General features: G+C 43.5%; 1 protein-coding gene across 1 annotated transcript in view; it reads left to right on the plus strand.

The window, feature by feature from the left end:
• Positions 1-640: 640 nt before the first annotated feature.
• Positions 641-18,136, plus strand: part of SEL1L3 (SEL1L family member 3) — a 185,227-nt gene continuing 167,731 nt past the window's right edge. Inside the window, 1 exon segment of the mRNA XM_029589818.1 lies at positions 641-914. Within this exon segment, the coding sequence (XP_029445678.1) occupies positions 843-914 (72 nt within the window). The 5' untranslated portion in view covers positions 641-842.

An 18,136-nucleotide genomic window follows, 5' to 3' on the forward strand; every position in this document is an offset into this window, starting at 1 on the left:
CTGCCATTTATTTTTTAGAATATTAGAATAAAGTTCGTTTTGAAAATGTTTCACATTCCACATGAAAAAGGCTAGGCAGAAAGTAAAACACATTCAAAGTGAACTTTATTTTAACAACGACCTAAAAAGTAAATGGCAAAATGCTACAGCCCAGAAAAAGAAATAGCTTGGTTACTAAAATGTTTATTATTTTAATTCTAACATCAAACACTACGTATTGATACAGCGTTTTAAAAAGCCTCCCAATTCCCTTCAAAAACATTCAAGATACCGCGGGCAGAATCACCTCAATCTTGGAAAAGCTTTTAGCTGCAAACATGGCCATATCTTCCTCAAGCAGCTTAAGCGATATTCGGGCAGGGCTGACGAGATTTGGCTCTGCCTTGTACCCATTTTTTTTTTTTTTGCAGGACATACCAATATGGATAAAGCCCCGAAGCAGAACAGGAAATGTGTCCACATTACAAACTATAAAATTGACAGCCCCCTCCCTCTTTCCCTGCACCTAGCAGGGCGTGCGAATTCAAGAAAGTTCCTTAAGACCTTGACTCTTTATACATGTGCTGCCAAAATGATCAATTTGAAGTGGCTTATGTTTAGCTATACCTAAAGTTAAAATTACAAAGCACAGGAAGGCCAGATGCGGTATTCTTTTCCGCGATTTAAAAGCAAAAAACTGGAGCCAAGGTCAATCCACGTAAGAAAGCAAACGCCCACACCCACACCCTGCTCGGGCCGCAGGCTGCCTACGCCGCGCAGGTAACACCTTCCCGGTCGGCGGCGGCCCCTGGAGGAGGAAGCGGATCCGAGCCCCGGGCACAGCGGCACTGGATTAGAGGAGGATGTCCCCGCCGCCCCGGTGCGATCTGGGCCGCCGGCTCCGGCACCTGCTCCTCCTCCTCCTGACCGGCCTGGTGAGGATCTTTCCTTTCCGCTCTGAGCCCTTCTCCTGCCCTCCCCGGCTGCTCGGTGGCCGTGGGGCTGCGTTCAGTCCCCTCCCCCGTGCTCTGGAAGGAAGCTTAGCCTGCCCTATGGGCTTTCTCCCCTTTGGAGCGCCTCGGTTGCTTGCACGTGAAATTCCCTCTTTCTGCTGAGCTTCCGACTGGGTAACCCGGCGCTCTCCGTCGATCAGGAAGGAAGTTGGTTAATGAACGCGTCGAGTCCTCGCCAAGCGTGTGCGAGACCCGGCAGAAGAATTGGTGGTAGCCCGTACACGGGGGTTATGTATTTATGCTCTCGGCCTGTGGAGGGCAGATCCAAAATAATGGGGTAGCATCGCAAATTAAAGGCGTTATGGGAGCAATTTTGAAACCTCCATAGACAGCTTGCAGGTCCCTGGATAGTGCAAACTAATTTTCAAAGTGAAACTTCCTGTACATATATTCTGTCAAAATTCAGGAGTGGGGACTGCGCATTCAAAAGTACCCCTGAATTTTGCAGCTGCTTTTTAGCAGGTGTAAAGTATGTGTGATGAGGCAGGGGCAAGGATTTCAAAATGAAATTGCCACATGAGCCTGCTCGGGGTCCTGGCCTTTTTTCACCATAGCTGGAAGTAGATGTACTGTGAAAAAGCCTTAGTAGCTGGAGAAAGGCAATTATCAGCCCATGGAATCTGCCTGACTAATGCTTAGTTCCCTGGGCAAATCCCTTTTGAAAATAGTCTTTATACTTTTGGGCATCTAGCTACCAGAACACAAACCTACATTCTGGCTGAATACCTAAACAACCCTCCCCACTAAGGGCCAATTTACTAAAGCTCTTTTCCCATTCCCATTTATAAGCAGACTAGATGGGCATCATAGTCCTTATCTGCTGTCATATTCTCATGTTCTATTCTGTGTCTTGGGGAAAAAGCTTAATACATTAGTTGTTTGATTCTGAAACTGAAGAACACTGCTGTCTTGTGATGCATTTGGCTGGCGTCAAGTACATGAGACTCAGTAGATGTGTTGAGTCAAACAGTGTTGGTTCCACAGTTTCAGACACATCAGCCATATTTTAGTAATTTTGTTTTAACAATACTTTTCACTATGTTACCTGGCACAGATGTCAGATATATTAGTCTGCAGTTACTTAGGTCACCCCGGAGCTCCTTTTGAAATTTAGCATTGCATTACCCTGGCCCCGGTTTAAATCAGGGTACTCACAGTTCTGTCCTTCTTGCGGTTGCCCGTGTTGTCCATGAGCTGTCTGTTGACGTGCTGGTGTCTGGGTGTTGCCAGCTGAACTGTTGGAGCTGCCCGCTGCACCGTGCTGTGGACCGATGGGCACTGAGCCAGGGGATGGGCTAGTGGTATGCGTTAAGGCATCCAGCATTGCCTTCACCCTGTCCGTGCCATGGATAGCAGCCGCTGACAAGGTTTGGTCCATGAGCTGACGCAGCTGTCGTTCGGTAACATTGCCGAAGTTCTCTCGTGGCGGTGCTGCAGGGGTCGGTGCTGCAGGGGTCATGCCCCGTGGAGGGGGCTGCTCCGGTACATAGCAGCCCAAATGGCTGATGCTACGCGGTTGTCGTGTGCTTGCGGATTTCCTCTTCTTATTCCTCTGTGTCTTGGTCTTACGTTTTTCGACTTCTGGCGTTGCCGCGAAGTTTTCCTGCAATTTGCTTGGCTTCCGACGTGCTCGCTTGGCTGGAGCCTGAGCCTGGTCCGGCATAAGTGCGGACGGGGCAGAAGCCATAGCAAACTGAGTGGTAGCCATGCTGTGTAGACATATTAAATGGTTAGATCCCGCACAGTTTTGGGGGGGGGGCATATGAATAGGTAGCCAAACGTGGGTGTGCGCACACCTGCTAAGGGGGTGGGTGGGGGAGGGGGCAGCCGGGGTACGGGGGGGCGCACGTTTGGGCCCGGCAAGTTTGGGGGGGCTGGACGGGAATAGGATGGGGGTGGGGGCAGCTGAGGAAGGTGGGGGGGGGGAGGGGCGGCCGGACTCTGTGGGGAGGCGGGAGTGCCGGCGCATGGGGGGGGGGCCTGGGGAGTAAAAGAAAAGTAATAGTAAAAGAAAATCCTGAAAGTCCATGTGCTGACCTCCAAAATGGCCGCTGCCATGTGCTGACCTCCCAAAATGGCCGCAGCCATGTGCTGACCTCCCAAAATGGCCGCTGCCATGTGCTGACCTCTGCTGGCAAGCCCTTCCCATGAGAACCACAATACCATGCTAAGATGTAAGCCGACCTTTCATTAATATTTTAATTTACTTTGTATAGAGCTGCATAGCGCAGCCTAAATCATATCTATCAAGCTGAGGGTCCTGTACCCCTTATAATTCAGTATAAACGTGCACATGGGACAGCTGTCCCTTTAAATGGTAACCGAATACTAAATATCACCTTTAGGATTAATATAAAAAACATCCTGTTAACCTGGCTGAGCACTCAAATGCCATACCGCTGTCCCATAGACATATCATCAGAATTCCCAACTACGGGATGCTGGCTACTTTTTAATTGTCAGATTACTTAGGTATAACAAAGCACATCCACAGGTTGTTGAGGTAGCATGGTAGACATGAAGCCTGCCCACTTCCTAGCAATTTAGAGAGCGAGGGGTAAAGCAATACATAGAAAACGTCGATTTTAAAGTAAAGCAAGCCTACAAGATCAGTGCTCTAACCACTGAGCTACCAAGCCTGCTACTGCCAGCCATGTGCTCTAACCACCTATGCATTCACCATGTGTAGACCCCTTCAATGGCGTTTCTTAAGAGGCTACAAGTGAAAGATAACCAGCCCTGCACTCGCTGCCCTTTCAATAAATACAGCAACATGCAGAGCAAGCATTGTGCTGAAAGCCAGCCATGAGTTCATAAAATATATATATAATAACAGGTAAAGTGTGGCCATGTGCCCATGGCGTTTCACTAAATATATATTAGTTAAAATATATATAACCAGCCATGTGCTAAGGCATTTCCTTAAATAAAATAACATTCCAGGCAGAAGCAGCCCTGCATTCAAAGCCTTTTCATTAAATAAAGTACTGGAAATGCAGAGCCAGTTCAATGCAAAAGGGGGGAGGGGGTGAGCATACCTTCCAGACCTTAGCAACACAAAATTACCATTAATATTCTCAACATTTTGCCTATAAGCCACAAAATCTATGTACTTTACCCAATGATGTAATCAAAGAAATCGTTCCTGCTCCTTTAGCTGATCTGCTCCTCTTACAGCACAGCCGTGCTGGAGGCAAAGTGAAAGTAAAAGCAAAACTGTTGTAGCACAGCCCTGCTGAGGTCAGCCTGTTGCTCTCGCTTCCAGGCTGCAAATGTGCTCCCCCCACCCCGCCCTACCTCTAAGTACCCGAGCTCATGCCCAGGTTTGAACTGGCCCCTAATCCCATTGTCCGCCCCTCTCCGCACCTAGGCTGTGCCCCCCTCCCTCTTGCCTGCCGCACGTCTGCCCAGTTATACGGCCCATGCCTCGAGAGGCGGGCCTCCTAAAGTTAAAATTACAAAGCGCAGGAAGGCCAGTTGCGGTATTCTTTTCCGCGATTTAAAAGCAAAAAACTGGAGCCAAGGTCAATCCACGTAAGAAAGCAAACGCCCACACCCACACCCTGCTCGGGCCGCAGGCTGCCTACGCCGCGCAGGTAACACCTTCCCGGTCGGCGGCGGCCCCTGGAGGAGGAAGCGGATCCGAGCCCCGGGCACAGCGGCACTGGACTGGAGGAGGATGTCCCCGCCGCCCCGGTGCGATCTGGGCCGCCGGCTCCGGCACCTGCTCCTCCTCCTCCTGACTGGCCTGGTGAGGATCTTTCCTTTCCGCTCTGAGCCCTTCTCCTGCCCTCCCCGGCTGCTCGGTGTCCGTGGGGCTGCGTTCAGTCCCCTCCCCCGTGCTCTGGAAGGAAGCTTAGCCTGCCCTATGGGCTTTCTCCCCTTTGGAGCGCCTCGGTTGCTTGCACGTGAAATTCCCTCTTTCTGCTGAGCTTCCGACTGGGTAACCCGGCGCTCTCCGTCGATCAGGAAGGAAGTTGGTTAATGAACACGTCGAGTCCTCGCCAAGCGTGTGCGAGACCCGGCAGAAGAATTGGTGGTAGCCCGTACACGGGGGTTATGTATTTATGCTCTCGGCCTGTGGAGGGCAGATCCAAAATAATGGGGTAGCATCGCAAATTAAAGGCGTTATGGGAGCAATTTTGAAACCTCCATAGATAGCTTGCAGGTCCCTGGATAGTGCAAACTAATTTTCAAAGTGAAACTTCCTGTACATATATTCTGTCAAAATTCAGGAGTGGGGACTGCGCATTCAAAAGTACCCCTGAATTTTGCAGCTGCTTTTTAGCAGGTGTAAAGTATGTGTGATGAGGCAGGGGCAAGGATTTCAAAATGAAATTGCCACATGAGCCTGCTCGGGGTCCTGGCCTTTTTTCACCATAGCTGGAAGTAGATGTACTGTGAAAAAGCCTTAGTAGCTGGAGAAAGGCAATTATCAGCCCATGGAATCTGCCTGACTAATGCTTAGTTCCCTGGGCAAATCCCTTTTGAAAATAGTCTTTATACTTTTGGGCATCTAGCTACCAGAACACAAACCTACATTCTGGCTGAATACCTAAACAACCCTCCCCAGTAAGGGCCAATTTACTAAAGCTCTTTTCCCATTCCCATTTATAAGCAGACTGGATGGGCATCATAGTCCTTATCTGCTGTCATATTCTCATGTTCTATTCTGTGTCTTGGGGAAAAAGCTTAATACATTAGTTGTTTGATTCTGAAACTGAAGAACACTGCTGTCTTGTGATGCATTTGGCTGGCGTCAAGTACATGAGACTCAGTAGATGTGTTGAGTCAAACAGTGTTGGTTCCACAGTTTCAGACACATCAGCCATATTTTAGTAATTTTGTTTTAACAATACTTTTCACTATGTTACCTGGCACAGATGTCAGATATATTAGTCTGCAGTTACTTAGGTCACCCCGGAGCTCCTTTTGAAATTTAGCATTACATTGGCTATCCTCCAGTTCTCAGGTACACAAGCATATTAGAATGATAAATTACAGACTACCGGTAAAAGGTCTGCAGTTTTATTTTTTAGTTCCTTTAGAACTTTGGGGTGAATACTGTCAGGTCCTAGTGGTTTGCTACTATTTAGTTTGGAAATTTCCTTTAGCCCCTCTTCAAGATTCACATTTATTTGTTTTAGTTCCCCCCTGATTATCACCTATAAAGAATGGTTTCAGTGGCCTTATTCTCCTTCAGTACCCCTTTTACCATGGGCCATCTAATGTACTGTTTTGCCTTATTCTCCTTCAGTACCCCTTTTACCATGGGCCATCTAATGTACTGTTTTGCAAGCCAGTCGAGATTTTCAGGATATCCTTAATGTTTGGTTAGGACTCAATGCATTCATTAACCATTTTCCTTCCTGATCGACAGAGAAAAGGTACAGAGAAGGGCGATGAAAATGATAAAGGAACGATTTCTCTATGAGGAAAGACTAAAGAGGTTAGGACTCTTCAGCTTGGAGAAGAGATGGCTGAGGGGAGATATGATAGAGGTTTATAAAATGAGTGGAATGGAGCGAGTAAACAATCAGTTGTTAACTCCTTCAAAAAGTACAAATACTTTCATTGAAATTCCATTGAAGTTACTAGGTAATACATTTAAAACTAATAAGAGAAAATATTTTTTTATTCAACGCATTCGTTGCCAGATGATGTGGTGAAAGCTATTAGTGTAGTTGCGTTTAAACATGGTTTGGACAAGTTCCTGGAGGAAACATCCATAAACCATGACTAGGGTGGAGTTGCAGATATCCACTGCTTATTCTTGGGATAAGGAGCTTGGAATCTATCTACCACTTGAGATTCTGCCAAGTATTTGTGACTTGGATTGGCTACTGTTGGAAACAGGATAGTGAGCTTTATGGACCCTTGGTTTGACTCAGAATGCAAGTCTTATGTTCTTATAATATTCATGAGATAGATTTGCAAACATTGGAGACATTGTATGCATATCTATCTGATGCATATTCATTGTATTCATATCTATCTGATGCATATTCATTGTGAAATCTTGAGAATTTGACTGGATAGGTATACCTTGAAGAGAGATGTGAGAAGCACTGAGCTAATGATCCAACTAATTTCCTCACTGATTTTCTGTTTTCAGTTTACTTGAAAAACATTATTTTAAATTAGTTTTGCCTCCTTTCAAGCCTCTTCTCAAATTTTCTCTTAGCCTGCTTTATTAGTGTTTTACCTCTAACTTGCCAATGCTTATGTGCTGCCTTATTTTCCTCATTAGATTCTGCTTTCCATTTTGACTTTAATGGTTTCTTTTATAGCAGCATTTAACCATCCTGGCAGATGCTTGCTCTTCTTTCACCCTTTTTAAATTTGTGGAATACATTTTATCTGGGCTTCCAAGGTAGTATTTTTAAACAATTCCCATGCTTCAAGCAGACTTTTAACCCTTGTAACTGATTCTTTTATTTTGTTTCTAACTAGTTACCTAATTTTATCCCTGTCTCCCTTTTTAAAGTCCTATATTACTGCAATAGTTTTATTATTTTTTCTCCGGTGATTATCTCAAATTGTATTGCATTATGGTCAGTATTACCAAGCAACTTTAACACCATTACCCTTTGTACCAGACCCTGTATTCCACCGAAAGCTATATTGTTTATAGAGCTAGTTGCTCCATGAATCAATCATTTATGGTGACTTGGACTTCCTTGATATGGCCTGGTGAGACATTTACCCAATCGATATCAAGGTAATTGAAATCTTCCATTATTATTGTGTTTGCATGTTTGGTAGCTCATCTTATCTCCATTAGCATTTCACAATCTGTTCGACCATCCTTGTTGGGTGGATAACAGTAAACCCCCACTACTAAACTCCTTGTCTCTCATGGAATTTCTGTCCATAGAGTTTCCAGGAACAGTTTGTTTTCTGCAGAATTTGTATCCTGCTTGACTCTATGGAATCCTTAACATATGATGCCATGCCACCACCACTTTTCTCTGCTGTGTCATTTCAGTATATTTTATGCCCTTGTTTCACTGTGTCCCATTGGTTGTCCTTTTCACACAAGGTCTCTGAGATGGCTGTTATGTCAATATCCACAAAACAAATGCAGGAGCGAGGAACTGCACTTCAAGCATTCAGCAACAACAAATCAGGAAATGCAGTAGGATTTAATGATTTGCAAATCATAATATTTACAAGCGCAGTGCTGTCAAGCTTATGAACTCTGCTTTAAATACGTCCCTCCCGATGCAGCCGCGTTTGGCGAAGGGGGACTCTGTCTAAAACTGTGCCTTTTCAAAGCAATGGAGTTGCCGCCAATAAAAAGTTAATTTTACAACTATTCTTATGTTGTTTGGGACTCATTAAACCCTACTGCATTTCCTGATTTGTTGTTATGTCAATATCTTCATCTATTGGCATGCATTCTAACTCTCCCATCTTTTTTGTATACATCTTGCATTTGCATAGAGACACCTAAATGCATTCTTTTTCATCACTCACTTATTAGTTGATTAAGATAATTTGGAATCAACTTTTCCCACATCCTGTTAGGACATGCTGATTTTCCTTTCTAATGGTATCCTTTGTAGATACTCTCTTCTGAACTTGTGTGCTCTTGAGTGACTGTCAGCTTTTCCCCGATCTAATTTAAAAGCTACTTTTTATCTCTCTTTTTAATTGCTAGCATTAGCAGCAGGGTTCCATTTGCTAAGGTGGAATCTAGCCTCAAGATTAGGCTTCCCCCCCCTTCCCGAAAAATTCCCCATTTAATAACAAATCTGAAGCCCCACTCCAAGCAACATTGTATTATCATACATTGAGACTCCAGAGCTCAGCTTGCTTCTGGGATCCTGCGCGTGAAACAGCTGCAAGAATTCTGACTGGTAAAAATAAAAGAGAACACATCACTGAAAGCCTAATGGAATTATATTGGTTACCAATTGAGCAAAGAATACATTATAAAACACTATGTACCATACATAAATTAATACATAATGATAAAGCCGATTGGCTAAACACAGCACTACACGTGCACGAACCTAACAGAAACCTAAGATCAGCTAATAAAGCTTTACTGACCATCCCCTCAATCAAAACAGCCAAACTAACCCAGGTAAGAGAGAGAGCACGTTCCTTAGCAGGTCCTATGCTATGGAACTCCATGCCTGTCAAGATCCGCTTGCAAAGAGACATCAAAGCCTTCAGAAAACATTTAAAAACATGATTATTCAAACAAGCGTACAACAAAGGGAAAGGTGAGTAGAACACAGGGATAAAATGGCGACTGGCATTTTACACCCAAACTCAATAGCCAATTATACCCAGGTATTTTGCTCCATTTTTTATTTTTTATTATTATCTCTATTCTAAATCCGGTTCTATAAATACGGACAAGATACAACACGCTCTTCTAAGTATATATAAAGATCTTTGTTACCGTAAAGTCTTGGCACATGTTTAATGATAGAATTTTTGATCTATTCCTAATAGTAATATTTGTGCCTTATTGTAAACTGTTATGATGGTACCCAACTGAATGACAGTATAGAAAAGTTTTAAAATAAATAAATTATGAGAATACTACTCTGGAAGTTCTAGATTGTAGTTTACTATGTAGCATCTCCCTCCTGTACCTCTGTGATTGATATACAAATGGACTACTATAGATGGCTCCTACCTAGCACTGTCTAAAATCCTATCTAGGTGATGTGTGAGGTCTACTAACTTTGCCCCAGGCAGGCAAGTTACCAAGTAATCCTGACTGCTGCCAACCACCCAGCTATCTATATTCCTATTAATTGAATTGCTAATAACAATGGCAGTCCTATCCCTATCCTCCTGGTCATATAAATTTGAAGATGCATCCTCAATGCAAGAGGTTAAGACCTTCTGAAGAGCAATCCTAGCTACATGATCTCTTCCTGGTACTGACAGGTGATGCTCCCTTTCCTGGCCACCTTGCTCCTACAAAGCTGCACAGGGGCAACCGGAGTGGAGATAAATTTGCTCTACTATGTCCCTGAAGGTCTCTTCTGTATACCCCTCTGTCTGCCTCAGCTCCTGCAGGACAACAACTCTATCTTCCAGAGACTGTATTTGTTCTCTAAGTGTTAGGAGCTCTTTGGACCATGTACACACATCTGCGATTGTGCGACTGGGAGAATCCACACAATTAGCCAGTTGCCGCACAATTTACACTCTGCCTCATAATCAGCATTCCTGAAACTTCTCCATTTCTTAATTCATTCATTTTAAGAAAGCTACAAGGTGCATACTTTCAGTCTCAGTTCTCTCTCTACTTCTCTTTACCCTTGCAAACAACCTGCAGGGAACAGGAGGGGGAGATGAGGATGAGGCTGGAGCAAACAGAGCAGATGAAAGAAGAAATTCTCTAATCCATCCCCTCTCCTCCTGCTGTTCCCCTCTTCCCTTCTCTTGTCCTGAAGGAAACAGGAGGGGAAGGGTGAAGTTGGAGTGAACAGAGGAAGTTTGTGTTCTCAAAGATCTTATATCATACCTGATGATTTTGATAGAGTAATATCCATTTAGAAGAATGTCATCTTTATACAAAGGTTCTTACAACTCCATATATGGCCAAGAATACACCAGCTACAAAGACTTGCATGTGTTTTTGGAAGTCTGCAAATGATAGTGTCTCACAACTGGTAAAGAGGGCATTAATTTCAATTCATAGAAGCCTTGATGTTTGGAATTACTGCTGACAAGTTTTAAACTTGGGTTATTTCAATCCCTTTTTGTGTCTGTTACCGTATGTCAAATATATGCTCACATTATCTGTGTAACTAACAGCGTGACAAACTGTTGATTATGTCGGCATTTTTAGATACTCTGAAAGACAAGGTCTTTTTCAAGAAATGGATGGTTGCACTATTTCATTTCAGAACAAAAGTGACATTTTACAGTTAAAAGTTGGTAAACATTTCTTGGTAAATTGTACATTTTTGTACTTGGTAAATTCTGTATTTGTATATAGTTTGAATATTGTTCAAAAACAACATGAATGGTTTTCATTAAAAGTTGATTTTTTTTTCTAAAGTCATGCAAATTATGAAGATTTGACACATAGTTGCCACAGAATCTTGAACAATCTGCAGCAGGAAATGGGGGCTCTGTATATAATCTCTCCAACAGGAAGATAATTGTACATGTAGCACTCTGTTCAAAAGAATGGATAGCCCCCATCTTGCTAATGAACTGCATATTTCTTTTTTTTCCCCTCAAATTGGAGTTCTAGGTAAACTCAGCAAATACAAGAGTTCTGGCATCACTTTGATTTTTATATTTGTGTATTTTTTATTCTGTTTTGTAATTTTATACTGTTCGCTGTTGCTGTACACCACTTCGAGTGGCATGTTCAATGAAGTGGTATAGTAACATTTAAAATTAATAAATAAGGGTTTGATTTTCAAAGCATTTTATGCACATAAAGCCCTATTTTATGGGTGTAAATCCTGTTTAGAAAATCAGTTGGAAGAAAGGTGTGGTCTTGGTGGAAGAGGTCCATAAATAGTAGTTCTGCGGTGTCACCCTTTCAGACTTGGATCGGGAATTTGGATTTTTTTGCCTGGCTTGGGTAACTCAGATTCTCAGGGGTGGTCTAAAAAAGGGATCCATAATTTGGCTTATGTGGTCGATTCAGAAGCTTCTTGTTTGTATGTGTTTGTACAAATGCGGGAGGATTGGGACATACTGCAAGCTCGTCATTACTGTTCAAATGTACATGCAGGTGACATTTCCCAGATTATACCGGCTGATGGAGAGGAAAGCTTTTTGGAAACACCTGCTAAATTTAATAAAATTGCTATATGATCAAGATAATTGGTAAGTAACTTGCCTGTGCCACACATTTCGCGCTTGGCGGTGCTGTGGATTGAGGATCTGGGAGCCGCAATTCAGGATGAGCTACTGCTTCAGGCTTTTCCAAAGCTATATCGCCATTATGTATTGGCTAATATGAGGGAGATTCAATTTAAAATTCTTCACATATATCTCTGGTTCTGGAGGTGAAAAAGTGGGACACAGATCTTTGTTTGAAATGCAAAGTACTCCTTGCTAGTTTCTGTCACATGTTTATAGAGTGTCAAAAGCTTCAACCCTTTTGGATCCTAGGCTATGAAGTTCCTTGGTCTGGAGCAGTTGTTTATCTGGGTATTTAGGCAGGCAGATTTGTTTTACCTCAGGGAGGGAGGAAATTTCTTACTGGGGTTCTCCCCTTGGTTAAAAAATCTGTGCTGGCGACTGGAAGAAGTCCCAACCTTTGGTCAATGGAAAACTCTGATTCAATAGAATGCACAGTTGGAAATGGTAAAGAAAATGGAAGCCGCTACCAGGAGGTCATTCCTCTATACGAGGGGATACTGTGAATTGTGGTCGAAATAAGGTTTTATTTCTCTTTTAAAATTCTATGGCTGTATTAGACTAGGATCTAGGCAGAGCTCTAATATGACCAATGAGTGGAATGCAAGTGGGTGTGACTGAGTATGGCTGTGTGTTATGGGAGCGCTGAGGGAGCGGTCCCACTCGAGGGGATTGTGTGCCCTTGAGCCTCTGCACAGTCCCAGATGAATCCAAGAAGCACCGAGGGTAGGCGAAGCACGTCCCAGCATGGGTGGAAGCTGACAGTCCAACCCTCTGCCGGACCTGCATGCTTCTGGAACCAACAATCATGATGCTGGTAATGAACGCCGACTGTTCCCGGCCCTTTCAGACCTGCCGCTGGAATGGCAAGAAGCAGCAGGCCGGACTCCGGACGAGGGCAGACGAAGGCTCAGGACAAAGCACTGGAAACGAAGACACAGGAACAAGGCACTGAAGACAAGGACTCAAACGAGGCAAGGTTCAAGGTATTCAAGAAATTCAGGCAAGGATTCAGAAGCAAGCGAAGTACTGGGTTGAGGCTGCCACGCAGCGCGCCCTACACAGCCCACCATAAACGGGCAGACCCAATGGGCTGGTCACAGACCATGCTTGAATGAGAAGCAGGCTCTAGACGAGGTGTGGAATAGCTGAAGCTGGAACATGGCGAAGATACTGTAGAAGCCTGTACCAAGGCGCGCCCTACACAGCCCATCCTAGGCTGGTCGCAGACTACGTGGGAATGGCACAGGTTCAGTCAGAGTCTTAGGCATGGACGGAGCAAGCTCAAGTATCCGAGGGCGAGACAGAGTTCAAAACACAGGACCAAGACGGAACTTGGCTTCAGGCAAGGATACAGGACCAAGACGGGACTTGGCTTCAGACAGGAGGGTCCTTCCAGAGGCTTGAGCTGCGGACAAGAAGAAGGATGGCGAAGGAGGAACCAAGGGTAGGAGGCATCAGGACAGGATCACGGACATCAGGAACAGAACTGGAACATGAACATCGGGAACAGGTAACACAGGACATGAAGCTCCAATGAAGAACATGGACCTGATGGAGCGCTGGAAGGCAAGACTTCCAGGAGCAGGAAACTCTGATGCAAGCAAGGCAGAACTGAAAGTGAAGCCCTTTTATAAGCTAGAAAGCAGGCAACTCCCTGGGAGGAGTTCTGATGGGCCACACCTGGCTGGCCCTATAAGTATAGAGAGAGACTGCGGGCCGACCCCTTAGAGAGAAGGGCGGGGCCCAAACAAAGTCCAAGCTGAGACTGGAGCAGGCTTCAGGAGGCCCCGATGACATCGAAGGCCTCCCAGGCCGTGGAGCAAAATCTGGAAAGCCAGTTCAGGTGAGGTCCCAGCTTTGGAGCGGCCTCCAGAGAAAGGTGAGAGGCCTCCCGTGGCTCCAGCTACGGGAGGAATTGTAACACTGTGTGTGTGAAAGGGAGGTTCATATTTGTTGATGTTAAAGAAAAATTGCTAGGTTGATACTTGCGGTTTGGGAGAACTTTTGATTAATACTGTTGATTTGATGGCTTAGAGCTATTATGTGTATTGACTCAATAAAGAGAATTAAAAAAAAAGAAGAAAGTTGCGGCTTTGTGGGTAAATGTATGCCCGAATGCTGATTTCACGTATACTTTTATTCTCACTTGTATGAGCAGTCTGGGCAGGGAAAGGTATACTTTTGATTTTTAAAAGTCTGCAGATAAAGGGACATACAGAAAGTTACAGCCAGCTACAAGTTGTTGTCTGCACCTGTATTGACAATAGTGGAATTCAAAATTCACCAGTACTTCATAGACCCATCATTGTGAAACAAACATATGTGACCATCATATAAAAGACATTATTGTCTACTTATTAGTAGAAAAAGTGGTCTTAAGTTATAATCATTGGTCATATGAAGGTGCTTTTTTTGTTTTTTTTAAGAATTTTTCTGTATGCAATTTTTAAGAAGAATAGAAAGTATGAGAACTTAACTTCAAACTCCTCTTGTTCTAAAAGGAGAGCCGCCGTCTTTTATATGATGGCCATATATGTTTGCTTCATAGACCTGAATTCCACTTTTGTTCGACTATTTACCCTTCGGTTTCATTTCCACCTATACTGAGACAGCCAACAGATTTTCAAAGCGGACTTATGTGCACAAGTTCGCTTTGAAAATTCAGACTAAAGTCTGCAGGTACAAAAAACACACTGACTTTAGACTTACACAGGCTGCTTGAGGAGAAGTTACAGCCAGTGAAGATCCTTACAGAAAGGGAAAGCCCGCCGATTACAAACAGAAACAGTGTCATGGGTGGGAGGGAGGGAGAGGACAAAAGACTGGCTCAAATTCCAGGTTGCACATTCAATCCAGCCCCAACAGATAACTGAAAACAAATATATAGTTTAAACTAGCAAGGTAACACACACCAGCACATTTTAAACAAATGAAAAATTCAGATAGATCTAGGCAACAGCAGAATGAGAAACTCAAAAGATATAATCAGGAGATTTAACCTTCCTCTCGCTTTTTTCAGAAATGGGAGGTTGATGTCATACTTAATGTGGGGACAAATGACATGGCTAGGAGAAGTTAGTGTAGTGAAGGAGAGGCTCAGGAAATTAGGGGAGGGTTCTAGGCAGTGGATAGAGACAATTTTCTGAGTGTCATGTCACTACCCTCCGAGTATTTAAGGGGCCAGGCATGTCCCATGCACAGGGGCACAAGTCCGGAGCGGGCATGCTCAGACCAGTTCAGGCACCGGGTGACATCTGCATGGACCTGTGGATTACTAGTAAGGATGAGTGGATAACAAGAGCTTGCAGTTTACTAGCAGATGGGGCCTGGAACTGTATCTTAAAAGAGAAACTGGTAACAGGAAGGCTGGAGCAGGAGCTAGCAGCGAAAACTGACAAGAAGTCTGAAACCAGGGAATCTTGGCCATAGGGTCTTGGCAGCAGGAGATTCAGTAGTGAGTAGGTTTGGTAACTTTTCGGTTGCTGGGAACTCCTTCCTGGTTCCTAGCCACCCCATTTAACTGAGTTCCAGCCAATCCGAGGGGCGTGGCCATAAGGGCTATTCAATGTAGTCTATTCTTTTACGTTGAAATGCTCCATGTCGGTAATTAGTCCAATGGCAAACTTGTCTTGCCTCCCTAACTGGCCTCCGTTCAAGCTTCAGTTGGTGGCATGCCTTGACACGGAGGTATCTCCTGTGTATGAAAAAGGAGGAGGACAGGCTATGTTGCACCAGGATCTTCAATGTATGACCGAAGAAATGGGGTGAAGAAGGGTGTTTTGTATATTTTGCTGGGCTAGTACATGACAAGATAATCTATCAAGTCAAAAAGTGGGAAAACACACCTTCTTATATGATTTAAAAACCACCAACTAATCTGCAACTAAAGACCTTTTGTTTAAAAAAAAATGGTGTGATTGTGTTGGCATCAGCAGCAGAGACTGGGCACTCTGACCAGTGCTAAGCATTTAAGAAGCAGCCCGATGCCAGCGGCATGCTCTGAAGGTGTACAGCAAAGGCGTGTTCCTTTACATTCCAGCTTTGCTGTCTAATTCTGTGACATAACTGGTTTTTTTTTTTTTTTATGCTGCAGTTTTGGTGACTGTGAACTGCCGCATATGATTTATTTTTGACTACTTTGCTATTTGTGAATTCCACCTGTTGATCTCTGCTACCTGCCTATGTTTTGTTAAGCACATTTCTTGCTGCAGTGGTTGAAGTGCCTTGTTTGGCACCTTCTATGTTTTTAAGCAATTTGTTAGTTTTGTTTTATTGTTTTTAATTTGATCTGTATCTATTTTTTTTACAGTTTGATATGTGTTCAATTGTAGGTATGTCTGTGAAGGATTTTAAGATTCCATTATATGGTGTTCAATGTTCCATGATATATCTCATCCTACCACCTTATCAGTGCCCCTCATCTTTCTAGTCAAGAGACCAAAACATTGTCAAACCTCACTTCAAGCTCTTGCTCTGAAATGTAAATTTTCCTATATAAATGCAGGATATATCAAGGGTAAATTACCTATGATCTTTGACTTGTTTAGTGATTTCGCTTTGGACATTGCTTATTGTACTGAGTCTTGGCTATTAGAGACTGACTTAATCCTGTTGAATGAATTATGTCCATTAGGCTTTTGTTTCAAACACTATTCCAGTAATGTTATGTGGCTAACAAGCCGCTGTGTGCCAAGTCTCCGGTTTTATGTTTAAATTTCTTTAATGAATTTCAACATCAAACATGGTAAACCAAAACTTTGATATATAAACATTGACTCAAAAACATGATCAGGTGCACTGGTTGGCACTTCCTAGTGTCCCGTTACCATGACAAAATCGTATTTCCCCATAACTATAACCTACCCCCCACCCCCATCACTCATCCCTCCCCAAGCAACAGCAACACATTACAAGGAACTCCTACCCTTCATATTCCCATCCTCCATCCCTAAGCTTTTACTGACAAAGTATCTATGATCTTCCGTAATCATTAAGAACTTCTAACTCTATAAGACAAGGAGAGTCCCAGATCTTTAAAAAGACTTCTTTCTTCTTATGTAGATCAGTTTCTTCCATATATTTCTCACAGATGCACATTTAGGGGAGCTAGTTCCTCCATTGGGTTAATGTCAACAAGTTTTCCCTTAGCCAGCATTGCAATATAACCCTTTTTGCAAAAAAGAGCTTTAAGTATCCAGAGTCTCAAAAATGTTTGTCCAATGGCAATTCCTCCCATATTATCAAAAAGGAGTACTTTCGTTTGGAAAGGTAACATTATATTTGTAACCCGGTAAATATAATTGCTAATTGTCTTCCAAAATTTATTGATAAGAGGACATCCCCAAAATGATGCCCCATAGTTGCCGGTAATAGCTTACATTTAACACATTTGTAGCCTCCGGTTTTAAAATACAGAGTTCTGCGCTGTTGGCCCCAACCCAGAACACCCATGCCTCGCGCCTTTTCGGACCCTTAATTTTTGCTCACGCATATGCATATATGCATGTAAATTGCAGCTTTTAAAATCCGCGTTGTTCATGCACAGCCCACATAATAACATATATGAGCATTTTTGCACGAGCAACACTTTTAAAATTGACCTCTAAGGTTATAGCATTTCTTAATTTTGTTCTTGAATTATTGTGTTAATATCTTATTTTCTGTCGAGCAATTTGCTTGTAAATTCACATTAAAATTCAATAAATATTAAAGAAATAAAATTTATACGATGAACCATGAACATGAGGATTATTACCAACAGATTGCAAATGCTGTGAATAGAAGCTTTTTTGCTGCATCAATCTATATCTTATATTGTCGTATCAATCATAGATATTCCTCCTTTTCAGCAAGCTTGTTAAAACTTCTGCAATGCCTCTTGTCCCAGCTTGATTTTAAAACAAACAGTATCAGCAGAAACCGATTGTTGATACACCTATAAGCTTTGGGGTAGATTTTAAAAATTTGCACGATCGTGTACTTTTGTTCGCGCACCAGGCGCGAACAAAAGTATGCTGGATTTTATAAGATACGCGCGTAGTCGCGCGTATCTTATAAAATCCAGGGTTGGCGCGTGGAAGGTGGTGCACATTTGTGCAACCTGCGCGCGCCGAGCCCAGCGCGCGCTGCCTGTTCCCTAAATCGGAGCGGCCTCGGAGGGAAAGTTCCTTCGCCCTCCCCCCACCTTCCCCTCCCTTCTCCTACATAACCCACCCCCCCGGCCCTATCTAAACCCCCCTTACCTTTGTTGCATGATTTACGCCTGCTAAAAGGAGACGTAAATC

The sequence above is a fragment of the Rhinatrema bivittatum genome, chromosome 1 (genome assembly GCF_901001135.1).
Source record: "Rhinatrema bivittatum chromosome 1, aRhiBiv1.1, whole genome shotgun sequence".
Taxonomy (NCBI): domain Eukaryota; kingdom Metazoa; phylum Chordata; class Amphibia; order Gymnophiona; family Rhinatrematidae; genus Rhinatrema; species Rhinatrema bivittatum.